General features: G+C 45.9%; 2 protein-coding genes across 2 annotated transcripts in view; both read right to left on the reverse strand.

The window, feature by feature from the left end:
• Window positions 1-13,556: 13,556 nt before the first annotated feature.
• Window positions 13,557-27,451, reverse strand: part of LOC149361324 (uncharacterized) — a 40,145-nt gene continuing 26,250 nt past the window's right edge. The window contains exons 2-3 of the mRNA XM_089572659.1: window positions 16,669-16,849; window positions 13,557-14,868 (exon numbers count right to left, since the gene is read on the reverse strand). Coding sequence (XP_089428785.1) covers window positions 14,740-14,868; window positions 16,669-16,849 — 310 coding nt within the window. The 3' untranslated portion in view covers window positions 13,557-14,739. The remainder of the gene's footprint in view (window positions 14,869-16,668; window positions 16,850-27,451) is intronic.
• The window catches only part of LOC149361325 (uncharacterized), a 93,478-nt gene continuing 82,802 nt past the window's right edge, over window positions 16,776-27,451 (reverse strand). The window contains exon 6 of the transcript XR_016288946.1: window positions 16,776-16,872. The gene's annotated coding sequence lies outside the window, so the exon portion shown is untranslated. The remainder of the gene's footprint in view (window positions 16,873-27,451) is intronic.

The raw sequence follows: 27,451 nt of genomic DNA on the forward strand, positions 1-27,451 counted from the left end.
GATCCCACAAGTACCTCCGGTGGCAGGACCTGCCATCGTGGAGCAGTTGCACATCGCTTAACCGCTGTACTCCGCAGCGCCAGGAGAGGTATGTGAGTACTCAGGTGTCTATGAGTGTTAAAAAGAGTACGGCCAATTCTGCATATATGCGCATTAGCATTAGTTCGCGACATGCAATTAAAGCGAAGCTTAAGTGACCCCTTTAATTTCAAAACGGTTTGAACTGAATGACGCAGGAGGAGCTTGTACAAAGTGCACCATAGCTAGCTTGTTGTTGATGTGTGTGAGGTGGGGTCACATACCATTTCCCAAGCATATCACACCAGTTAGTCAGAGCATCATTCAAGGGGAAAGCTTGCACCCGTTGTAAAATTGGTGGGTACCCGGCGTAATGGCAGTTTTAACCTCCAGTTTCCGGGATAAAAGATGACGTTGAGGCCACAATGTCCTCGGTAAAGTCAAAAAATTAATTTTGTAGCGATAGCAACACTACGCCAGCCGCTACGCGAGGTCAGCGTGGCTGGGCGTTCAGCCATGGCACCACCACTCCACCAGCAGTGCCCATGCGCGGAGTGACGTCATAGCCCTTGCTGGTGTGCGCGCAGCACGCCTCGCCACTGCCCCGACGGTGGAGCAGACGCCGCCCGCCTCGTCTGCTGTGCGCATGCGCGGCGTGACGTCAGAGCACGCAGCTGGAGTGCTCGCCGCGCGCTTGCATTAAGCTAGCATTTCCAGCCTCCATCGTGGTGGCGCCGTGGCTGGTCACGTGTTGCGGAGCAGATTCCGGCGGCCCGGCACTGCGGCGAAATTGAGTGGGGGAGGAGTGGTAAAGGGGAGAGAGGGAGAGAGCGAATCCATGCCCAGGGACGAAGATAAAGAAGGAACGCCCCGAGAAACGGAGCGCCGAAAGACTGGCTTTGCAACTGGACTGAACGAGTTACACTCACCCAGCTGCAGATATCGCATCACTCCAGGTTTAACATGAGTTAAGCCACAGCTAATTTTTTTATGTACCTATTTCTAAGTTACTCTGAAGTTGTTAACGCACGAAAATAGTCGAATTGCGAAATACTGTCGCGAATACTTGATTTAGTATAATTTCACGACTACCGAAATCTAACCGAATGGTATTGTTTTCATCGAATCTACAACGATATGCAGCTGCCGTTTCGAACTGGATATGCAACTGCGCGATAACTGGGCGAACGTCACTGCCCTTAGTCGCTGCTTTTGAGTCAATTGCAAGCAAATGCGGCAATGTAGTCTGCGGCTGGTACAACACACCGTTAGATGCTTTTCGACGAACTGGCATAACTGTGAACAAATTTGGTCAAGCCTCTCCAATTGATAATGAACGGGTGTTACGCGGCCCGTGCCCAGTACGATCCGCAAAGACGTACGTCCCCCCCCCCCGCCATATAAAGGAAGTGACTAAGAGACCGGGGCTGCAGTGACGTCGTGGATAGAAACGCCATTCTTGGCCTCACCACGTGTCGTGTATGTGACCTGCAAGTGTTTAACACGCGTTCCACTCTCGTCTTCACGCGTTTATCTCGTGGATTTTCTCTCATAATTACAGAGGCCTCAGCTTGTGCTACGTAACTTACTTCAGTGTCCGAATGTTTCTGCCACGAAGGCGTTCACACTTGCGCTGGGGACGTACGCCGGCAGAGATCTGCTTTGGCTCTGAGTGCGCGGAAAAAAAGGGTGCCATTGCAATAGCACTACCTCCGAATAAACAACAGAGTGAAAGTACTGGCGCCCGCCCAGTCCCATTAGTGTGGGATTTCGTCTGCTTTGGGAGGTTTACAGGTTTAGGACTGGCCTGACTCATGGCCCTTACTTATGGTATGCCAATGGACAATCTTCGAAACTGAACATTGGTTAGGAGGAAAGGAAATGGAGCAGTAACTGCCTGAAGTATCTCGATGGAGATCCGTGCTGCGCTGTAAGGGATGAGGTAAAGGAGGAAGTGAAAGAAGAAAGGAAAAGACAGTTACGTATTCGAGGACTCCGCATTAATTACGACCCCTTGCGGATCATTAATAGACAATTTTTCTTTTGTTCACTTTTGTTTCATTCGAGACCATATAACCCCTGAATATTTTTTTTAACTCGTCAGCGTCTTACCCAGGTTGCAAAACAGCGCACTTGCAGTCTCAAATAACAACGGGACCACCAGCGCTCTTTGTTTCCGACGTATTGTTTTCATTGTTTCTGAGTTGCCTCGACGATGATTTACAACCCCCTCTTTCTCCCTCCCTTCGTCGCGGGAGCCTGAAAGCGTGAGTTTCACATAGCGACTCCCTTTTTTAGTGGGAGAGGAGATGCAGGACCACTTCGTTCGGGGTTCGTCCCGCAACACTTGGTACCCCCCTTCACGCACAACCGACGGCTGGCGGCAGCGGCGCGGATTGTCGCGAGGGGTGCGGGAGCCTCCACTTCTCTTCCCTGCGACCGCGTCATTTTGGGTGTGCCGGCCGATACGAACAGTGCGGCCGGAAGAGACACGGCGGCTGCTTGAGCAATGTTTAGGCGATGCCACCGAGAGCAGCTACCAGAGAGGATAGGAAAGAGAAAGCAGCTGCCGGACATAGCAAGAAGAGACTACATAGTGATGCAAAACTATCGATAGTACTATCGAGACTATCGATAGTTGAGTCACTATAAACTATCGATGGTAAAAAAGACTATGGATAGTTCTTTTGATGGTACTATCAATAGTACTATCGATAGTTCTATTGATAGTACTATCGATAGGCGTATCGGTACTACTTGTTATATATAGTACTATCGATACTATAAAATCAACCACGCGTACCCACTGCATCCTAAACTTGGTTTCCAGAGTGTGTGGTATGGAGGTGATGGTATGAGTTACTGACAGGACTTGCCCGTTTTCGCAGCCTACGCGTCACCGAGCTCTGCTGACGTTCCCTACGTAAAGTTTGTGGATAAAATGTTAGCGTGAGAATGTCCTAGTTGCGAAGCGTGCGTGCGAAAACCATTGCTGAAGCGGTTACGTCGGCAAGATGACGTCTGCAGAGCACGATAGTGTCCGGTAAGCCAGCACAACTTGTGCTGGTTGTTCTTTCATCGGATGCTGTTCCAGGTATTTTCCCGAACTGTCCCGCTGCACATTAAAGAACCACAGCTGGTTGAAATTTACCCGGAGTCCTCTACTACGGTATCCCTCATAGCTTTAGTCTCTTTCGGACATTAAGCCTCATGAGACCGTCAAACCAATCAGGTATCGCAAATGTTTTGGTTATGTCGCTTGCCAACAACTGCATAATATCAATATTGCTACTATCAATAGTCTAACCATCGACAGTTTCACTATCGATAGTCTTGGTATCGATACCGGTACTATCGCTAGTACTAGTATCGATAGTAGAATCGATACTATTACTATCGATAGTACTGGTATCGATACCAAGTCTATCGATAGTGAAACTTTCGATGGTTAGACTATTGATAGTAACAATATTGATATTATGCTAGCAGACTATCGATAATACTATCGATAGTCTATCGATAGTAGCACTATCGAGTTTTTTACACTATCGATAGTTTCAAAAAAACTATCGATAGTCAATTTTCTGGTAGTTTTGCATCACTAGTACAAGGACTAAATGTGGAACTAAATTTACGTGAGAGAGAGAGAATAAACTTCAATCTACAATGGATAAGCTGATCTACCTACGCCCCGGCACGCAGGTCAGGGGGAGATGACCCCGCCTCAGATGCAGGTTGGTAGGTCTCGGGTCCCAGCAGCCGCTTCAACCAGGTGGACGAGCAGGAGCTGGAGCTCAGGGTTGGAGCTCCGCATCAGGGTCTACCAGGTGTCTCTACTGTCGATATTGTGCGTCCCCCGGGAGAGTATGGGCATTGCCATATGATGGGGTCGAGGGTCCCTCTCGCGCCACAAAGATTACATTTATCACTCTTGGCATCTGGCAACAAGTGGTTAGCCATAACCCCGAGCGGATACGTATAAGTTTGCAGTTGCCTCCACGTGACTTCTTGTCTGTTGTCTAATTTCGGGTCCCGAGGGGGTAGCAGTTTACGCTCCATCCTATAATGCTGCGTGATCTCTCTATATTTTATCATGTGCTCTCCGCTCCCTCGGTCATCGAGGGACCTTGTAGCGGCATGGCGGTAGATCTCGAGCCAGCTTGAGAGCCGTCTTGTTGCCGGGGACGGCTTCGTGCGCCGGAGTATAAATTATTTGAATTTTCCTATCCAACTTTCTCTGGCCTAGCATTCTGGCCGCTAATGGTAGATCTTGCCTTGTGGCAGCTGTCAAGGAATTGCCCCGGCCGCTGACGACCGTTGCCACCGTAAAACTACCACCACCTCGCGCCGCGTCAATATATGCCACCTCATGTTATATTCCGGGTGCATGTTTTTGGCAGGGAGGAAGGGGGCACTCATAAGAAGTACATGTATTTGTGCGTGTTTGTTCATAACGTTTCAGGAGGACACAGGGGCGCAATAATAGACACGGACATAGAAGTAGACAGGGACGAGCGCTCATCACATTTTGTCTGACTTCCCTCTCGACCTCCACTTTTTTGCGTGGGACCGCTATCCGGTTTTTATCCAACTTTAGTCAGAATGGCTGTTCTTGTCCTCCTGATGCTAAGACTCTCATTTGAAAACTTCCCACCGCCTTCGCCAATTCTGGCCATGTGTTCTGTGCCCGTAGAGCCATCAGTCTCTCTATGGATGTGCACATAAGCAGACCCAACACTTTTTTTACGCACTTTTTTAGTAGAAACTCAATCTTTTCTTTTTCCATGCACCGCTATCAAATCTAGAAACACCACTGCGCAGCTCAGCCAGCTCAAAATGCACGCCTTTACCAGCTTAATCAAATTTTTTTTCTTTAACCCTCCGCCCCTGCTGGACTCCCGCCGAATTAGGCTCAGGGTCTGCATCGCGTGATTCTCCAGCCTTCTGACAGTCTCGCCATTATGTCTGTTTGACTGGAGAATTAGGCCTAAAATTCTTATTTGCTCAACTATTGGTATGTCCTTAACCCCTGCTTTAATTTTGATCTCCGACGGTGGCTTGCACCTTAAGTGCTTCGGATTACGTATAAATAATTCTGATTTCCGCGGGGAGCACGCAAGGCCTCCCTCGGCCGCGTACTCGACTGTGATGTCGGTGCCGGCCTGGAGGACGTTTTCGACGGCCTCATCACTTCCCCGGTTGACCCAAAGGGGGTGACATCAGGGTCAAAGTAATGTTCAACAGCCTAGCAAGGGAACAGCAGTTCGCAATTGGTAGCGAGGAGCTGGAAGTAGTAAGATAATACGTGTACTTCGGGCAGGTAGTGACCGCAGACCCGGATCATGAGAGGGAAGTAACTAGAAGAATAAGAATGGGATGGAGAGCATATGGCAGGTTCTCAGATCATGAATGGTAGGTTACCAATATCCCTGAACAGAAAAGTATACAACAGCTGTATCCTAACGGTACTCACCTATAGAGCAGAAACGTGGAGGCTAACAAAGAGGGTTCAGCTTAAGTTAAGAACAATGCAGCGAGCTATGGAAAGGAAAATGATAGGTGTAACGTTAAGAAATCGGAAGAGGGCGGAGTGAGGGAACAAACGCGAGTTATGACATCTTAGTTGAAATCAAGAGGAAGAAATGGGCTTGGGCAGGGCATGTAATGCGAAGGCAAGATAACCGCTGGTCCTTAAGGGTAACGGAGTGGATTCCAAGAGAACGCAATCGTAGCAGGGGACGGCAGAAAGTTAGGTGGGCGGATGAGATTAAGAAGTTTGCGGGGATACAGTGGCGGCAACTGACAAAGGACGGTTAATTGGAGAGGCATGGGAGAGGCCTTTGTCCTGCAGTGGGTGTAGTCAGGCTGATGATGATGATGGTGATGATGGGTGGCATCAGCCGCATATATACTAAATTTTGATCCCTTGAGCTTTTCCAATTGCTCGGAGAGCTCTCTCGTAGCCAAGTTGAAGAGTAGGGGAGACAGCACCAATCCCTGGGGCGTACACGTACTCCCTATCTCAATTGCGGGGGATTCAAGCGTTCGGAACTTCATGCAGGCAGTTCTGCCCGTCATGAAGTCCCGGATGTACTAATATGTCCTGATACCTACATTAACCTTGTTCAGCCCTTCCAGGACCGCCTCATACTTCAGGTTGTCGAAAGCCTTCGAGAGTTCGAGCCCCAAAATGGCTTTCGCATCTTTAGACCTTGAGTGTATTAAATAAATTGGTAAATTAGTTTTTCAGGAAAGGAAATGGAGCAGTATCTGTCTCACATATCTCGGCGGACACCTGAACAGCTCTGTAAGGGAATGGAGGAAGGTAGGAGTGCCTTGTTTGATTTAGAGCATGATTTAGAGAAGCTTACCTGGACGCTTGCCACCGTGTGCCTACGCGAGATGCCGATAAAAGCAATATCATTGTTCAATTCAAGTCACGTGCGACACGCGATAGAGCACTGATGAAGGCAAGAAAGCTGAGGCTTAAAAACACTGACCTTGGATTTGACGAGACCACACCCATATACATTAACGAACACCTTTGCCCCTCGCTGAAACTGCTTCTGGGAAAGGCCGTCAGCAAAAAAAAGGAGCACAAATGGAAGGCGGTGTGGACGCAAAGTGGAAAAATCTTTGCCCGGAAGACTGATGAAGCAGTAAGCATTCAGATCAGACATGAAGATGATCTCGACAGAATATGCTGAACGTCTACGATATTGCAGCTCGTTCTTCAAACATGGAATACTTTGAGTTTGCTTTGCCACATAATCTTAAATCGCTAGACACCCTGGAAACGTCAGTTCTTCATATCAATGCCCGGTCAGCATCTAACAAAGAGGATGAGATAGCTTACTTTCTAGATCAGTTTGCATTTAAATTTGATTACATACTTATGTCTGAAACATGGTACCACAATGACAGTAAGATAGTAGATATTATTGGCTATAACCGGTTTCTTGTAAATAGGACTCGTAAACGTGGAGGAGGGGTCGCCGTCTATGCTAAGGATAGTCTGAGATGTGAAATAATCTCTGATTTTAGCGTGACAACTGATGACTATGAGACCGTCACCTTGCGTCATTGCAATGAAATTGTTTCCGTCTTGTACCGCCCGCCACAAGGGAATATCAAGGCCTTTTTGAATCACTTTGATAGCTTATTAGAATATGCAAACACAAACAACTGTCATTTAACTGCGGGGGGTGACTTCAACATCAATATTTTATCAGGAAATAATCATGCAAATGATCTTAGTAACACAATTCAAGCGTCTGGCTTCATAAACGTGATCACCTCACCAACCCGTGTTACAGTTTCAAGCTGCTCTGTGCTTGACCTTATCATCACCACCAACACAAGCCTTGTTACCAGTGCAGGCACTCTTACTAGTGACATCAGTGATCACTGTCCTGTTTTCATGACCTATGTCAAAAGTACTAATTCAAGCCAGAAATCCAGGCAGTCATTCAGTTTTCAGCATATCTCGAGCAATGCACTGGAGTCATTCAAAAACACTATCAGCATGTGTGACTGGAGCCCTGTGTTTAATGAAACTGAGGTTGACGAAGCATACTACAAGTTCAAAGAAATTTTCACACGAGTTTACGCTGCACACTTCCCGTTTAGAACACTGAAACGTTCAAAAAAGGCAAAAAAACCGTGGGTGACCAGAGAGCATCTGAAGCAAATCAAACAGAAAAATCGTCTATACTTTCAATTTCTTCGCACGCGAACGGAGGAAAGCCTGAAAGAATTTAAAACATTCCGAAATAAGCTAAATGCAATGCTTAGGCAAGCAAAGAAAGCTTATTACGAGTATCTTTTCTCCGACATCGGCGAAAAACGGTCGGATATTATTTGGAAAACAATAAATAACGTTCTTGGCAGAGAAAAATGTGATTCATTGCCAGAAACCCTAACAGTTAATGGCATTGACCTAAGTGGCAAAGCTCTTGCTGATCATTTCAATCGTCACTTTACTAATGTCTCAAATTACGGTAATTACAGCTCAGCAACATTAAACACGATACGTACCAGTACCTCTGAAAGCATCTTCCTTCACCCGACAGACGAAAATGAAGTGCAGAGATCGTTTCTGTGCTTAAAAAACAGTAAGGCCCTAGATTTTGACAACGTACAAATCAAGCCAATAAAATATGTAATTGAATATCTTAGTCCAGTACTCTTATATATTTAACCTAGTAATAGAGTCGGCTGTTTTTCCTGAGGGTATGAAGCGAGCAAGAGTCGCTGTAATCTTTAAAGGTGTAAGCAAAAATGAAGTAACTAATTATCGACCGATTTCTATATTACCTGTCTTCTCCAAAGGACTAGAAAAGATCATTTACCTACGCCTAATAAAATTTCTAGACAAGACTAAAGCTTTGACTGATTGTCAATTTGGCTTCAGAAAGGGCAAATCGACTGAAACGGCGCTGCTCATGATAAAAGAAAGTATATTGCAGAGCATTGACAATGGAGCATACACGCTGGGCCTCTTTGTCGATTTCAGCAAAGCTTTCGACTGTCTTGATCATAACATACTTCTTGAAAAACTCACTTCATATGGCATCCGCGGAAAACCTCATGCTTTACTTAAGTCGTATCTCAGCAATAGAAGCCAGTCTGTCTGCATTAAGAACGAACAGTCATCCTTACTTCCAATATTTTGTGGGGTACCACAAGGAAGTGTATTAGGTCCGCTTCTGTTCAACTTGTTTATAAATGACATAATTCATATTGACAACAGTGTTCAGTTCATCATATACGCTGATGATAGTAGTGTCCTTATTTCTGGAAACGATCAAATGATCTTGTGCTACATTGTAATGATGTACTTGAAAAATTGTCTGTTTGGTCCCAGTCAAATCGCATGAAAATAAACGCTCAGAAAACGAAAGCTATTTTATTTCGAGCCCGTAATAAGAAATTGATTCTTGAAAGGTGCCTAATGATTCGTGCCAAAAGTATTGATCTTGTGGAAGCTCATAAAATTCTTGGTGTGTATTTTTCTTGCCATTTGAGTTGGGACACTCATATACACTATGTTGCAAACAAGATTTCTTCAGTGACTGGAGCCGTATCTCGATGTCGTGCTTTCTTGCCCCAAAAGGTTAAACTTCAACTATATAATGCATTATTTGCCCTGCACATGAGCTACTGTAGTTTAGTGTGGGCAAGCACGACAAGAGCAAATACTGACAAAATAATAGTTCTTCAAAAAAGGTACATTCGTAACATAGCTAACATTGACCGTCAGTCTACAACAAGACATTTATTTGCAGAATATAATATTGTTAGCTTTGACCATCACTATGAACATCGCTTGTTGCATGTTTTCTATTTTTCTCAACATGACACTCAAAGTTCCCTTCTTTCTCTAGCGCTGCTGCAGCCTAGAGCTAATTCTTTAACTCGAATTTCCAAACCCTGGTTCGTTCCATTTTTTCGCACTCAGTACAAACTGCAATCATTAAAACACAACCAACCAGTCTTGCTAAATAAACTCAAACAAGTAACCTTCAAATCGCCAAAGCAACTACGAATACACTTTTCACAGTTGTAAATGAGAGTATGATTGCAATGACAAATATTCTACCATGTCTCTATTTCTTTGCACATTTTTGTTCATAGCGTTGTGAATATTTTTGTTGTGCTGCTCGGAACCGACGTCTGCTGTTGCTTTTGTAAACGGCTCCAGGGCCCAGTCAAGTTGCTGGCTGCAACTTTTAGCCCTGGAGGCCGTCCAGTATTCTGGTAAATAAATATGAATTGAATTGAATTGACGTCCTCTGTACCAAGTGTGGTTGAAACCCGACCATCTCATGTGGCCACAAATCGGCCTGCACCCTGAATCTCATCAGTCTGGTCTAGACGACGTCCTCTATCAATTTCCCAACACATGAAGTTAAGGGATTTGGTCACAAATTTACCAGTTAAGGAGGGTTCTCTGGTTGCTGTATTAAAGTACAGTCAAAACTCGATTTAACGAAAGTCCCGATTTAAGAAGATATCCTAATTCCTCCTCAGACGCCCATATTGGTGAATGCTTTGACTAACCCGAAGTAACGAATCCGATTCCGTAATCAGCCCCGAATTAACGAAACTTTTCTCGAGAAACAAAGGTGAAAAAGTGTTAGTTTTTAAACTATTTTGTAGAGAGCACCCCTAACTTTATTGAGCACAGCGTGGAAACAGCGTGGAGCACCTCCGTCCCGCTTTTTGTAAACTTCGCCGCGCAAAACAAGAGTTACATTGTTGAGTCGAGCTCACCAGATGGCGCCAGCCATAAAAAAGTTTCGTGCCACATTTCGTAGACGGCGCTGTTGCAGTTCAGCGTGTTCAAGTTTGTGCAGTTCATGCACAAAAATAGTTGGGAGCGCAGAGTCTGACTATGTAAGTCAAAACTGCCTGCGGACTACATGGGTGAAACGGCTCCAACACCTTCGTCGCAAGTTCGGCTTCCTCAGAAATGGACTACAAGCCGACAACGCGAGGAAATGGGCCAAGGCAGTTGATGCCCAAATGCGTGCGCAGGAGCGAGAGGCGTGGAGGGCTGCCATGGAGGGGAAGTCGACGCTGGAAGTGTACCGGGTAGCCAAGCAGGACATCTGCGTGGAGAGCTTCTACGACAACAGTGTAGGCAGCCGCCTGTTGTTTGAGGCACGCGCGGGTGCCATGCCAACGCTTGTGTACCGCAAGCGCTTCGACACTACAGTCGAATACACCCAGTGGAGAGCCTGCGGAGAGCACGACGAAACAACGTAACACATCGTCCTACTTTGCGAGAAGCTGCCAACGCCACCGCACGAGGGCGCTATGCTTCCGCAGGCGCTGGGTTTCCGCTCTTCGAACGAGGGCTGCACAAGAATGCGGCAAACCGTGCGGCAGTTGCAGCGACGAAGCGCTGATTGACAGAGTGGTGGACGCTAGTGCGACATTAGACCAGTACTGTTTCGTCGGTGTTTGCGCGTGTTTGCCGCTTCGCGTTTGATAGTGGAGTTATGTGTGTGTTTATCCAGCCAGGGCACCTTTGGTAGGAGCCCGCCCGTTACAAAGGGAAGGCTACATCATCATCATCATCATCATCGTGTGTGTGTTGCGCTCTGTGTCCGCGCGCCGTCGTAGTTGTGCGGATATTTCCCCGTGCCTTTGAGCGCACGTCTTGGTCAAGCTCAACTTACTTGGCCTCCAGTCAGTCTAGCCTCGCTATCGTGAACGCGGGCGCGGTGTGTGCGAACAAGCGCTCCGCTAACCTTCCTGACTAGCAGATGGAGCCCTGCAAGAAACGGAAAAGGCTTACCCTGGACGATAAAGCGGACATAAATCGTGCTGTGACAAGTGGACAGGAGAAATGTGGCGTGGGTGCAGCACATGGCATTCCAGCGAGTACTCTCTCTTCAATATTGAAAGGGAAAGATGACATCCTCCGCGCCACTTCGTCGGGGAATCTCTCGCGCAAAAAAACGCTGAAGACTACTCCTCAAGGCAAAATGGAAGAGGCCCTCTTCGCATGGTTTATAGATTTGCGGGCGAAGAATATTCCCGTGAGTAACAAAAAGCTCGCTCTTTCGCGTGCTTGCTGGCCGACAACCAATTCAAGGCAAGTCCCGGCTGGCTGTCGCGCTTCAAAGAACGACACGGCATCGTCGGAAAAGTGCTCAGCGGTGAAGCGAGGAGCGTAAGCATGGCTGTAGTCGGCGACTGGCAGTCTGAACACGTGCCCGACATTCTGGGAAAATATGCCCCCTGCGACGCCTACAACGCCTATGAGAGCGGTCTCTTCTACCAAATGTTGCCTAAAAAACTCCCTGAAGGGGCAGGCGTGCCAAGGCGGCAAACGCAGCAGTCAAAGACTGACTCTTTTGCTGGGCGTCAAAATGGACGGTACCGACAAACTAGACCCGTTTGTCATCGGAAAGAGTGCGAGGCCGCGATGTTTTAAAGCCACCAAAACGCTTCCTGTAAAGTACGTCTGAACTGCCCCGAGGACAGCTTGATTTTGTATTTCATTCATTTTGGCAATTAACCTTTCCAGATTTTGCATGCTTTTCTCCATAGCCTGAAGAGGGTCGTTCCCTTGAAATTTGTGTTTCACCAGTGGCGGGAGGGACGCCTCTGTGACCATCTTATCGTCTCCCTGAGGCTGTTGACGTGCCGTTGGGGAGATCGTTTGTCTGATGGGTTGTTGTGGAGGAAGGACTCTCTGCTTCTCTAGTTTCTTTAAGTTTTGGATTTCGGACCGTTGCGATTCGACAATTCCCATTAATATTTCGACCAATTCCTTTAATTTCTCATTTTTCTTGTCCCGTTTATCTCTGTGATTGCTTTCCTGGATTACTCACGCCCTTAAGCCCCACCTCGATGGACACTTCCGAAGCGTACCCGCGAAGCGCCTGCGCGCCCAGCACACGCCGCGATGGGCGTCGAAAAGTGACATGCACCTCCATGCTCCTGTTGCTGGCTCGCTCCCCCTCGCGAGCCGGCTTGTTTGTATGTCAATTTTTAATATATCTGTGAATCCTTTTCCCCTAAGGAAGGGAGTATGTTGTATTGTGGTTCATATGTTTTCTGTACTTGTTTCAGTTATTGTGTCGATTCTGTGGATTGTCTTGGATTCTGTCTTGTGACGTCATCTCATGTATATATAGGCTGTGTCCGTCCCATAAAGCGTCTTGGTCTTGTTCTTGGTCATGCAGACGGCGGCACGGACTCCACTCTTCTTACTAAGACGGCCAACACCACATTGGCGACGAGGGTTCCGGGAAAATTTTTGGGGAAGCTGAAAGAGCTTCCAGCCACGAAGAAAAGAGTCCCCGAGAGCCCCGCGGTCCTGCCATTGTTATCAACCACACCGCGTCTCCGACGTGCCACTAGCGCCCATATGCAGGCGCCGACATCTGACATGCACAGATATCTGGGCCCTGCTCGCGCCTGCTCGCGCGTCGCGCATGCGCAGACAGGCTCACCCTTACAAAAATTTTGAGTAAAATTCTTTAGAAATTGTTTACACAAATGTTAATAGAACCTATCAACATTGAACAGAAAGTCTTCTGAATGTCTTTATAATCTGTTTGTAACAACCTATCAACCGTCTTCCGACAATTGGCCACCGATATCCAAAAGACTCAAGTACGTAGAATGTCTTTAGACTTACTATGATCCCCTTATCGACTGTTTCTATGCACTTCATATTACCCCCTTACCGACAATCTCAACCAACACCCTATAATCGGTCTTCCGAGAATTGGCCACCGTTATCCAAAAGACTGAAGTGCATAGAAATTCTTCACACTTCCTATCAACCACGTACCAACAATGTCTACCAACACCATACCAACATTCTTCCGACAATTGGCCACCGTTATTCAAAAGACTCAAGTACATAGGAAGTAAAATTGCTACATCAACGTATCAAAATTGGGAAAAGTGTGCGTTAACTACACTGTACGACTTTTATCAGCATTGTTTCATCCCTTCAAAATCATTTTGTGAACACTGTATCCTAGACTGCTTATACAATAATACAAGCAAAATACAAATTATTACATCCATTTATTGCGCACAAGCATACTTAAGCGCTACAAGACGTGCAAATACATAAAAACATTTTATAGTATTGTCTTCGGCATAGTTCTTTTCAGTTCCCTCTTAGTAACAATGATTGTCACACACAAATTCAAAAACATAAAAGGTTTTAATTCACGCACTTCGGGTGGAGGACCAGCCTTTTTCGAGTATACTACGACATCCGAAACAAAAGCTGTGTGCTTAAAATGTAGTACAGTTGAAAACGGCTCGCCCTCCAACGAAAACATCAAGAATTAAATCCTGCTAAATTTTTTTATTCGTAAATAGGTATATACCAGGTGTTTCATGGAAGACTAAGTAATTTTCAAAAAATAGGTTTTTGAGATAAATTTATGGTTTTTCAGCATACTATTACCAGTGATGGCGGGCATCAGAAAGCTGGTGAATTGTCTTATGTAGTAAGCTGTTTAACTAATTTTATTAATGAACCTTTTAACTATCAGAGATAGCTGTCTAGTTGTTATTAGAGATTTGTAGCAGTTACGTGCACTTAAGGGGTTGCTTTGCCTGTATGTATTTTTGCACGATGCAGCGAGGGTAATTATGTTTTGCAAATTCTTAAAACTGGTATGGCTACTACTAATGACCAGCTAGAAATCTCTAATTTCAGCCAGTTGCAAACCTGTGTTAGTTAAAAGTTAATTACAAGAAATTATTTAACCAGCTTACTAAATACAACTCACCAGCTTTCTTGTTGTCTGCTACCACTAGTAATACTATGCAGCAAAAGCCATACTTCTGAAAACTACTTAGTCTTCCCTGAAACACCTGGGGTACATAAATACTGCGCACTTTCCTGTACAACCCAGGAGTGAAATAACTTCTTTTGTAACATGAAAGTTCCATGAGCCACATAACAAATCTGTCGAAAAAACAGTGCATGCATGCACACACACCTCTCTAAAATAGCCAAAAATCCCCCAGTAAAACAATGCTTACACTGTCTTGAGACCAACATTAAGCGCTGCAAACACTAGTGAATTAAAAGTCAAACAGGATGTCAAACATATGCTGAATGTCTACATCGATGTAGATATCAAGCTTTGAGCTGATTTTAATAAACATGCATCAGTACAGGAATGCTTAAGTGCCTTTGTTGGTGTGCTATCCTGACACTTGTCCTCAGTATCAGGCAGCCTGCTTGTCGTTACTTGTCTGCATCCTCAGCAGGAAGCGGTAGCGTCTTAGTAATGCAACGTGTGCATCAACAGCCCCAACAGGTAGCCTCCTCCATGGTGGAATGCACCGGTAAGAAAACTGCATAAGAAAACGATACGAGGTATAGAGTTATAGTATCTTCTTTTAGAATCGAACAAGTAAAGGCAACAGTCAGTTAAATATGCACCAAAACGTAGCACTCCGAGTGAGGCTGATAAGGTTGCTGAGTAACAGCATAAGCAGCAGTCACAAGACGAACTAAATGCAATGCTTCCTTGAACAAGAAAAAGCTACAACATGCTGTTGTGCTCAATTCTACACTCACATTCGAAGGCCTAATGATATTCACAGGAACTGGCATTACCATGTCTGCCTAATTAGCCAACCACAAAGAGATATTCAGCCATTCCAGGTTTGTGAAGAAAACATGCAGGCCATCAAATATGAAAATTATTTCGCTTCTTGACTTCTCTATACAAAAACTAAGCCAGCTTTTCTTTTCACATTGGCACAGCAGTGCCACAAAGTGGCAAAGTGGCAGCAGTGGCAAAGCAGTGGCACAAACACATTGCAATATAACGTGCACATTTCTTTTTCTTAGAGCAGCTAGGAGGGAGGAACTTAACTTTACTAGATTATGTAGCATCACTTGAAACTATACCAGGTGTTGGAGGAAAATGTAAGAACAAAGACTACAGAAGTGAGCAAGTTGGTTATGGCACCAGAGTGGCACACTCTAAAGCAAATGAATCAAAATATTAAAGCACGCACTGCATCAGAGACAATGGTTGTATGTAAACCTGCATAGAACTACAAGCGATAAAAGCCTCAGCGACATGCCCCTAAGGGAACAGCTGGACAGGTAGTTTTTTTTATTTGTACTGCAGCACATCTCTCCAGTGCTGAGGCCTGCTCATATCTGTTTAATTAGGAATACAAGGGTAACAAGTAAAAGAGTGCTCGAAAGACGATACATATGAGTACTTAGTTTGTTCTTTATAGGCAATTACCTGTCACTAATTGCAGCAATAAATGCCTCGAGGCAGTAAATGAAGTGATTAACACAGCTTATTACAAACCTTGACTGCACGGGACAGAGGCAACATCAAACGCATCGGTTCAAGTAAAGCAAGGGGTCTTGTTAAGATCACAGCAATATTTGTTGATGTAGGCTGAGCTAGTGTTATGCAACCAGTAACTAAACTTCGTTATGAAGAAAAAACAAGAATGTGCAAATATTAAAAAGATTCCAAACACATTTCCACTGTACAGTGCAGTGAGTTGTGACAAGTGTGAAAGAAAACCTCAGCAATGCTCATGACATATCGAATAAATGCCTTTGTTCTGTACAGCTTCAATATAAGCTTTACAGGGTTTCATATAATGCAAGGATAATCTGGTAGGGTACCAATTATTGATGCTAGCCACATCTATGCTTCTAAAGCAGAGTGCTCCACTTAAACACTAATATTCAATTATGTATTACCCATTCCGCTATGTCTGCCATAGAGTTATGACACCACTGGTTCGCTTCAAACATGCCATACCTTGTAAGAGGTAGGTACGGGAGAAGTAAACCTATCAAAATTTAATTGCTGCTCTTAGACCGCAGTATAAACGTCGTGAAGCACATAATATTTTTATTTGGTCTGTACTGAGGTCAAGATTCCCAAGCATGAGAGGCATGAGGTAAAAAACTATAAAAAAACATAACACACTATAACACAATGCGCTTGACTAGGGGAGTGCTTTCATAATGCCTGCAATAACTTTTCCCTTTCGCTTGGTCTTCTCTCAAAAGATGAAAAATAAATGAAAGAGAGAGGGAGCCTGTACCAGAAGATTTTTGTCGGGCTAAAAGCAAAGACAAAGAAAAAAAATAAAGCCTGGGATACTCACTCGTGTGCCTATCCTTTTACAAGTTGCACATGCTTGATATCCAGTCTCCATGGCTAATAGGCTGCACCAGCAGGTCTTGATGCCATTTGAATCAGCTTGAGGTAGCATTGGCTCGATGACGGATGTAAGCTGGTGCAAAAGTAGCGTGCTGATACCGGTGGAGCAGCTGTACAGGGCTTGACTGCGGGTGCATTTGAAGAAAGCCTGCATTAGAGCCATGCTTTCATAAGCATCATCACAGAAGCCACATCCCATTACAACCTCTAGCTGTTCAGTCCAATGTGTTCATGAGTGGAGGCTAATGATTAATTACCTATGCCTCCAATAGTTTACAAAGCTAGTCATACTTTTCTTAAAGCTATTATTCGCGAATCACGTTATACTTTTATCGCTTCAGACTGAAAATGGTTTGGTTTATGGGGTTTAACGTCCCAAAGCGACAAAGGCTAGACTGAAAATGGGGGAATGACATAAATGTAGAGAACGTAATTCAAATAAAATGACAACAAACCTTCCATTGTGCGATTACCTCAGCTGCACTGCAATGAAATGGTTCGGCTATTTTTAATCGCCGTTTCGTTGACCAGAGGTATTAAGAAACACAGCACTTGAAGTGACTGCGACGTAGAACGGGCAATGCTCCTTATCCAGCAAAACACTCAGGCAGCAGAATCAAAAGACGCACACCACTACAAGCACTTTTCGTTCTTATGGTGTCCCTTTCACGCCCTGCTCCTGTTCAGTCGGAATAACGAATCAAGCAGCACCCCATATTTCTCAGCGCGCAATCAAATTCTATTGCACAACATCTCCGCCAAGGAGACGCAAAGAGCGCAAGGCGGCGGGTTAAAAGTTCCATAGCTGGCAAGCGAGCGTGTCGGAACACCTTCTCTCTGCAAACGATCGCGTGGTGCTCGCATTTTGCACCTCACTGAGAACAAGACGTGAAGACCAACCTTAAATGCATTCGCAGCCCTCGCGCATCCTCCCGACACATCGCAGAAGTCGTTTTCCAGCTCTGTACTTACATTCCTCAACAATCAAGGCAAGCCGTTTCTTCTATCAGGCACCGGGCGATGGCCGCTCCAGCGTGGCCTTGTGTGCAGCACGTCACCAGTTTTTGAGAACTCCATGCGCGTAAGAAAGTCATCCGCAGCGCAGGAGCCATCTGTCACCTTCGGAGTTCAGTCACACTACCACAACACTAACGAGGACGCACATTCAACACAAATAAGCTGAGAAAGGCACCCACAGCTATAACCGTCGAAGCTCGTCAACAAAGAGTTGTTTCAGCGTTCTAAAAAGGGTAGTGTAGCGCGCGTCCAATAGTATTGCTGAGGCGCCTCTTTCCGCCACGAGCGAATGGAAAGGGGGCGCTAAATTCGCCTAACGTTACATGGTTTAAAAAAAGCATTGGTAAAGCTCTTTTTGTCACATACTTGTGCATTAAATGACAAAATATTTTGTTTCAATTACAAAGTCAGCAAATTGATAATAATTTAGGTGAAAAATGCAACTACTCACAACCATCTGCTTCTGGTGGCGCTGCGAACGAAAGCTCACAGAGGCGGGCAGCTACAGGCGACGTAGCTGAGCTCATGCGGGAAGCCGCAGCCGCTACATGGCTGCACTAACTACTTAGTTCTAAGACTATAACCGAGCTCCCCGTAACAGCGTCGCAATGCGTCTCAGAGTCAGGAATGACGATGATGTTGTCGAACGCGAATGGTTTCGGTTTTCATTTTCACATATTGTGTCGCTTAGTGTACAGAGCTTGGATCATGCCATTTAGTGTAAGTACGTATGTGTGCCTTGGGAACGCTAGCGTTCGCACGCCGCTCTAGCGTGACATGCGAAACTTTCAAGGCCGCTCGGCAGCATCGCTTCTGTTTTGTGTGTGTTTATTCACGCCATTGGACACCTTGCACGCCTTTTGCTCGAGCGAGCGCCGCCGATAGTCGCACTACCGTAGTCTTTTTGTGCGCTGCCTTGATTGAGTTTTGCCTCTGCCTTTCGCGGTCCTCGGCTCGGCCTCACGTCCGCTCATGCCAGTAACAAAAGGCGAAGAACGAACACATGCTTTCGCGCGTCTGCTCGGTATGACAACGTTATAACCCAACACTTTATTCTAGGGTTCCTTAGTCATTGGTTTAGGGGAAGACAGAAAATAAAGCTATCGCCATGTTTTCCCTCGCCACACCTTCGTACCATGTTTGCGTTGAAGGAGATGCAAGTTAAGACAAGGTCAATTGAAATAGGTCGCGAAGCCGGAGCCTGAATGCGGTCCAGAACCAAATGCTAGCGACATCAAATTAGTGGTGGAACTAAAGCGCCAAAATGAAATGTGTGGACAAACACGACTACTAGAGGAAAATAATTAGGACATATTTTGTGTTTCAAAAGCATTCGAAAACAATTGCAGTGATTTCTTTTTAAAATGTTTTAGTTTTGTGCATTTTGTTAGAAAGTATAGCGCTTGCTTTGTAAAAGTTTTTATGACAGCGTTCCCCCAGAGCAGCCGCAATGGCAGCGGGACGATACCAAGGTTGACGGTGCTCTGATATCATACCCTTGTCATATCTTTTGACCATTCTGCTTGCTTTTGTTTGAAACTCGATTCTGGTAGCCCTACATTTTCCACGTTGCTTGTTGCTCGAGTTGTTTATGTGCATCGTTCGTGTACAGTTTCCGCTTTTCCCTTTTGCCAGCGCTTCTGTGTAGTTTCGTTCGGTTGGGTGCGGTTCGGTCGCTTTTGCCCCAAAAGGGCATCGACTGTGGCCATGGCGCTCCGCGTACGCAAAAAAGAGGTGTGCGGTTGCACGATGTGCGAGCGATAACCTGTCTGGCGGCGTCACATTTCATCGCTACACCTGCGACATTCAGCGCGACACCTGAGGCGAGGACGAAGGAAAAAGGCACAACGAGACTGACTACCTAAAAATAGCGTTGGTGGTCGGCACTCGTCGTGTCTTCTTTCTTCGTTCTCGTGTCGGGTGTAGCGCTGAAGCGTCGCGGCGTTCAGCAGTTTATTTTTCCCGCCAAGCAGCACGTGACGCTGACGTCACGAATATGACGTCACTAAAACACGTGACTTCAACGTCGCATTTTTGTTTTAATTATGACGTCACTTTTTAGTTGTCCACGCATTTAGAAGACGGCGCTACTGCGCACCACAAGCCGCCATGTTTTGCATGTATGGGACTCCATGCAGCCTACGCTACCATAGTACATTTAGCTTGGTTAAGATGCGGAAGAGGCACTGCGCCGGTGCTTTAGCGGTGCTCAAAGCGGGGGCTGCTCTCACCCTAGTTTTTTCCATACTGGAAGCTCCTCTGTGGCTCAGTACTAGTGAAAAATGTAACAAGTCAAGAATGAGGGCTTAAAGTGCTCCAATTGCCGTGCACCTTCCTCATGCAAAGCCCTTGTTACCGGAGTTGAGTACAGCGGGCCGCTGTTACCTGTTTTGTTTCTCTATACTTCTCTTTATAGTATCGGCCGCCCAACATGAATGAAAATTAATATTGCCTTGCCAAATATTTCGCATGTACAGTCACTGAGGAACGAAGCAGCTTGAGTTCTCGAAGCTGTAAGCCTGCACACGTTACACAGAATTTACTCAGAGCGCAAAGCGGTGTGGCCCTTTTCGCGCGGGGCTTTCAGTCCCGTGCGATCAGCCATTGCTTCTCGCTCGAGGAGGAGGGTAGTGCGAGGGTTTAAATTGGGCGCTCCCACGTGGAGTGGCATAAAGTGTACCGGGCACTTTTGCATGGCGGGCAGTGTGCAGGGTGTTGTGAGGGGAACAAAGTGGGCTTGCGCTGGAGGTTCAGCAAGGAGTTCTCCTGAAGCTGGTGATATAATTTGGGCGCCTTTTGAGCTAGCGAGAACGTGTCGTTCAATGAGTGTGGAAACACATCGGTGCAATCCTAAACTTGATTTTTTTTCTAGCTCGCAACAATAATCCCTCTGAAACCTCAGAGCGAAACGCTCTTACCACTAATGTGTTTTAGCACCGTCGTACGGTGCATTACTATTCGACTGCACGTTAAAATGTGACCTATCAAGAATTGCAACAATAGCAACACCATCGTGTTATCGAATTGGCAGAGTGGTTGTACAGCTCTGCTGAAACTCTTTGTTAGTTCTGAAATGTTAAATCTGATTAATGACTGCCCGAGTATGGAATTTAAGGCCGAATACGCAGCAGAAAGCATTGTTTTCGTGTAGAATGAGCCATCAGCGAAACTAATTCGCTGTAACGAAGTCATCATTGCGCTTATGTAACTCAATACGTCACTAACTCCTATTTTTGCTTAGAAAGTTCTTTTAATTTCCTTCACTTTCATTCATTCACTTTGTAGCAAAATTATTTCGTTTGCTGGCAACTTTTTTCGTACAATACTTCATACAATGAAAAAGTGTCATTAAATGTCTTAAATTCAAGGCGCATTTCTCAATTTCGGGATGAATGTTCTGTTATCAACTGTGCCCTTTTTCCCGCACTCGAAAATGCGAAAGCAGTAAGGTTAGTATTGAGAAAATTGAACTGAAATTTCTAAAAAACCACATTGTGCTCGGCTATGAGAATGTGATTGCAAATATTTCTTTCGTCTTCAAGGTTAGTTTAGTTGCCGCTTTGAAGTTGTCGGCTACAGTACATGATTATTTTAGACTTTTACTCGCATCACCAAACTTCTTTCTCGGTTTGTAGTATATTTCTATTCACAGCAGTATATAAGCAGTAAGAAAATTGTATGAACTTTATATCAACAAATGTTTATAAAATATGCCCGGCTAAGAAAATGTGACTGCAAATGTTTGTTTCGTGTTCAAGGCTCCTTTAGTTGCTTTGACATATTAGGCTAGAGTACCTAATTAATTTAGGCATTTATTCCCATGATAAAACGTTCTGTCGGTGTCTAGTATGTTTCTACTGAGAGCAGTACATTGAAAGCAGTAAGGAAATTGTATGAACTTCCCATCAACGAATGTTAATAGAATATGCTTGGCTAAGAGAATGTGCCTGTAATGTTTGTTTCGTGTTCAAGGTTGTTTTAATAGCTTTGAAGTGTTCGCCTACAGAACATGATTTCAGGCAACTATTCGCATGACCAAAAATGTTTGTCAGTTTCTTGAGTATTTCTGCTCACAACAGTCCGTAAAGTACATAAAGTATTAAAATGGAATATATCTTCTGTTTTAAAATGTGTTCCCATATCCTGAATTGATTTAAAACGCATTTGCTGCGAATAATGTTGGTCGCTTTTCGATATAGTGAAATTGTTACTAGCTGCAACAGATTCCATCATGCAATCAGCAAGATGTCGTCACGATTATGCGAACAAGATAGTTTTATTCACCTCGAACACCATGCAGTTTGTTCATTTAGTTCTCTCGATGTGTCAAACTGCACTTAGATTTTCTAGTAACTTTCTGTTTACAGGAGTAAATACAAAGAAGTAACAGTCTACAACTTTGTATTAAAAGGTGCATAGAATGTAAAATTATTTTCTAGTAACTTTCTATTGACAGGAGTACATACAAAGAAGTATCTTCTGCCAACGTTGTATGAACAATTGTTAATAGAATGTAAAAGTTAATACAAGGTTACTAGAGTCAATAGAGTGTTAACACAAATTCTAAAGAAAGTTGATATCCATTTTTGTAAGGGCAAGCTTACGCCCGTGCGCGTAGGCATTTCGCCGGTGCGCCTCGGAAGTATCCATCGAGGTGGGGCTTTACGCTCCTACCGCGTCTCCGTGGGTTGGCAGGATCCTTTGAGCTCGAGGGCCCCTTGGACTGGCACCTGGCACGGGAATCGGAGCGCTCTTTGCGGCGGCGGTGGTCTGTCTTCACTCGTGTCCAGATTAGGGAAAGAGTCTTCCCGGTTTAGAAGTCTTCTCTCACTTTGGGTTCGCGTTGTCGACTCTCCTGTAGCTCACCAGTCGTCGCTGCTTTCTCCATCTTCACCCACTCGCGATTCTTTACTTCGTAGCGAATGCGGAAAAGTTCACGACACTTGGGGTCTTCTAGTGCGTGGCCTTTGCCACACTGCAGGCATTTCAGCTCGCATTTCTGTTCACGTGACGGGTTCCCGAGGCCGCAGCCACGGCACTTGATGTTTTTCGGATGCGGGCACACGTCATCGCAATGCCAGAGTCAGCAACAGGCGACGCACACTTCGCATTTTTTTAGGTGCAGCTGGCACGTGTGCGCCGCACCATTGAGATAAATCCGTCTTGGCACTTCTTTCTCCTTAAAGGGAATGAAGATCGACTTGGAATCTTTGCTCTGCCTGCGGACGCCTCGAATCTCAGGGTTAACCTTGCGGTCTAGGCGGCACAAAATTTCTTCAATAGAGTATTCGGGCGGAACCTCTCGGATGGCTCGTGGTGTGTACACTCTCCTTGTCCCTCTTCTTGTGTGACTGGTTTTTTTTCGTTTACACCCTGACAAGGCTTCAAAGAGTAGGGCACTGCCTATTGAGTTATCATAGAAAAATTATCTCCTGATCCGCCTTTTCCACTCTCAATATAGTTCTCACATTATGCTTCTTTTTCACTGAATTAATGCAATTTTTAAATTCCGCGTTTTTAACCTGGCGTTTAGCTCCGTCCTCATGACCGGCATACCTAGTGGTGAGTTTTCTAGTTTTTTTCCGCCACTGTGAGTGATCGCTCTATCTGTATAAGTATTTAAATACCTTCGCTGGCCACCTGTTATTGTCCAATTTCCTCAGGCGTTCCTCATATAGTATGTTATTCTTAGCTTCCCGTGCTTCAAAAGATGCCTAGCCCATATCCCTTTGTACTGCCTCGTTTGTGGTTTTGCCGTGGGCACCTAGTACTAATCTTACAACAGCTCTCTGATTTACGTCTAATTTCGACTGAACTTCTGCCCTTAAGCACAGAACCGCATTTCCGAATGTAAGCCCCGGCACTATTATTCCTTTCCCGATACCTCTGGGTACTTCATATTTTTTGTTCCCTCATAATTCCCTATGTTCCATGATCCCGGCGTCTCTTGGTCCTTTTGCCCTAAGAGGCTGTTCATGCTTTTCTGTGTATATTTGCCCTTCGTTTAGCCATATCCCCAGGTATGGTCTCGACGTAAAGATTAAAAAGACATCAAGCACCACCTGCTAGAGGTAGAAAGAAGCTAAATACTAGTACGCCTTCGTTCACATGGATGGAGCCACTTGTCAGTAATGGGCAGCGCGACGGGTGCGTAGGAACACGCTAATGTAGTGCGCGGCGTCGTGACTGGACGAGAGAGCTCTACTTTTCTTAGTTCTGCAAACATCTTGTGAGACGGCGTATAGGCACCTTTCTCAATATCCGTCCACTGAGCATGCGTTGACCACGCGACGCAAAGGCGAGGACGTCTACAAAGACGAGGACGTGGTCTACGTGGATGCCGCTGAGTATGGTAACAACACGATGACCGCCGCGGTCGCCAATAATAAAGAACTCCTCAAAATAAGTGCCTCCATACTCTCGGGTAACGCAGAGACTGCAGAGGAAGCTGCCATAGCACTGGCTTGTGTAGGCGCAAAAGCGAGATATATCATCAGTGACTCCAAAGTTGCCATACTAAATTTCAGCAGGGGCCGGGTCTCCCCTCTAACGAATACAATTCTAAGCCGTCATGTATCCGTCCACTGAGCATGCGTTGACCACGCGACGCAAAGGCGAGGACGTCTACAAAGACGAGGACGTGGTCTACGTGGATGCCGCTGAGTATGGTAACAACACGATGACCGCCGCGGTCGCCAATAATAAAGAACTCCTCAAAATAAGTGCCTCCATACTCTCGGGTAACGCAGAGACTGCAGAGGAAGCTGCCATAGCACTGGCTTGTGTAGGCGCAAAAGCGAGATATATCATCAGTGACTCCAAAGTTGCCATACTAAATTTCAGCAGGGGCCGGGTCTCCCCTCTAACGAATACAATTCTAAGCCGTCATGTAATAGACCGGAAAATTACACTAGTCTGGACACCAGCACATGCATCCCTGCATGGTAATGAGACGGCCCACGAGTTCGCCCGAGGCTTTTCTTTCCGGGCGGACCCGAGCGAGGTGGTCGCATGGTGACCTACACAGAAATTAGAAAACACTATCGTTTGCAACGAGCTAGACTTCCTTCAGCGGATAGATCCTTGTCCAGATACCAAGCCATTAACTGGCGCCGGTTACAAACTTACACCTTTCCAAACCCGGCCCTCTGGAGTCTTATGTACCCAGGGCAATTTTCAGAAAAATGCGCAAACTGCGAACTTAGGGCCACCTTGGACCTCGTACTATGGGAATGTCCTCATGCTCCCCGGAAAGGACGAGGTATAAACACAAAAGATCAATGGGAGACCTCGCTACTGAGCTCCGACCCTGCGACTCACAACTCGTCCGACTGGCCGAAGCCGCCGCCGAGAGTCAAGACCTTTCGGCCGTCGTCTAGGCGGGTAGCCCTCTGGCTACCCTCTTTCTGTTGGAAATTAAAAGTTTTCCTATCCTATCTACCTTTCTTAGCTCAGCAAACATCTTGTGAGTCGGAGTATAGGCACCTTTCTCAATATCCGTCCACTGAGCATGCGTTGAGCACGCGACGCGCGCGCTCTCTCGCTCGCGTACATCGAGACCGGCCGTATCCGAACAAAGCTTAAGCCGACCGCGTGCGGCTATGCCAGGAAGGGAAGGGGAAAATAAAAGAGATAGGAGGAGTTCAGGCTGGCAGTTTGCCGAACTAAACAGCCATGTCCCGGAAAGCTGGGCTTTCGTTCCTGCGGTGCCTAAAGGCCATTTCATTGATTTAAAGCCATGGAACGTTTGATTCTGCTGAATTCCTCTCGCAGGCGAGTTGGTAAATGGGCAAATTCGTTTTTGAGGAGAAGAAATGGCACAGTATCTGCCTCACATATCTCGGTGGAGACCTGCACCACGCCACAAGGGAAAAGAAAAAGGTGGGAGTGAAAAAAGAAAGAGAGAAAGGGGGGCCGTAGTGGAGGTCTCCGGGATAATTTCTACAACCAGGGAATGTTTCACGTGCTCTGACATCACGCATCACACGGGCGCCTTGGCGTTCCGCCTCCATCGAAACGCGTCCGCCGTGGTCGGGTTCGAACCCGGGTACTCTGGCTCGGCAGCCGAGCGCCCTGTGGCGAGGTCCTTTTCTGGAGTTTGGCGTGTTGCTGTGCAGTTATTGTAGGGAGAGTTTATGTTCATTTAGTGCGACAGCACTATTCGACAGCACTAGTCCCTAGCCAGATCTTGGGATGTTTATATGCTGACAGTGTATGCGGGCTTTATGCTCAGTGAGAGTAATAAATGAAACTAAAATCGAAAGAAATAACCACGACTGGGATTCGAACCCGTGGCGGCGCGAACTGATCAGCTTCGCAGGCCGCACCGTGTGAGCCGTAGACTACAGCCACAGCCGAACATGCTTTGTGTTAAACCGCAACGCACTCTTGAGGTGTGCACTGCAAGTCGTCTTCTTCGACCACAAATACTGCTGTCAAAATAATATTCGCGCTTCGAGCTATACGTCGGTTCTGAAAGTGAGATGTGCGCTGCATGCGTTGCCGTGGACGACGTTGCTACACAAACACGGCACTGGAGCAACACAGCACTGCCGCAGAAAAGCGGCACTGAAGCACAGGCCACCGGCGTACATGAGGTAAATGGCATTTACAGTGCAAAAGTTGAAGACACGCATAACTGGTTCCCTCGGTCAGTGGAAATCTCAATCGCGCTTTCAGGTACGAGGCGGGGGTGTCCACCTGCAAAACAAACTGTGCTTTCGCACTTTATTTCGCGCTTAGCAATGCTAAACCGCCAGCTTTTTTTGAACTTCACTACGGCACCTCGTGCTACGGTCGACAGGTGCCTAGTTTTGCCTTTCAGCTGTGTTAAAGGCTAAACCATGAAAAAAGAGAAAAAGAAATTCAATCCATATCTATGACTGCTGCGAGTCCATCCTGCGGCCGCGCGTAAAGACCTGCTTTAAAGGGATACTGAAGCAAAATCTGAAAATTGAGCAAAAACGGTGAAAATAGATTCTCGAAATGTGATTACACCGAAATCTAGCCGTCACTGCACCGATTTTTCAGCGTATGATTTTATTTTCGATGTTTCCTGAGCGCGCGTCAAGCCCTCCCGGCCGGCGCGCGTGGATTGATGGATGCAAAAAACTTTATTGTTAATAAATTTCAAGTGTTCTTGGCCCTTACGGGTCACTGGGCGCCGTGGTCGATCCTTGGTCCAGGATGCCGCACTTGGGTGAAGAGCGTGACGTCATGGCATCCTTCCACTGCGACAAATATGGCGGCGCCCTTTGATGCATGAAACCTCGCTTCGGACTGGTTTCGTCGCTGTTACTGGCTTCTTCAGTGCGTTCACTAGCCATAAAGGGGCCACCGGTCTTTCGCTTCGTCTGCTGTCACCCATAAGAAAGCTTATGAGTATTAATTTGCTTTAGTTTTTTTTTATTTAGAGTGACGATTCTGCCCCCTTTAGGATAAGAGGGCTGTCGATTTGTTGACAAAAATGTTTCCCCTCCTAAACACCAGATGGCACCACTAGTCTGAACATCGTCGCGCTTCTGTTTTAAAAGTGAGAATGTTAGAAATGGCCTAAGGTCCGGAAAAAGTACCTGCATTTAGCGGACGTAAGCGTGCATACGGTTGTGGTATGTAGACAGCACCGATGAATATCTTGACATATCTGTGTACGCCGTGAGGAGACGACAGACATGGAAAATCCGCCAGTAGCGATGGCAATCGTGCTTTTG

The sequence above is a fragment of the Amblyomma mixtum genome, chromosome 2, assembly GCF_055824585.1.
Source record: "Amblyomma mixtum isolate Tamu chromosome 2, ASM5582458v1, whole genome shotgun sequence".
NCBI classification, from domain to species: domain Eukaryota; kingdom Metazoa; phylum Arthropoda; class Arachnida; order Ixodida; family Ixodidae; genus Amblyomma; species Amblyomma mixtum.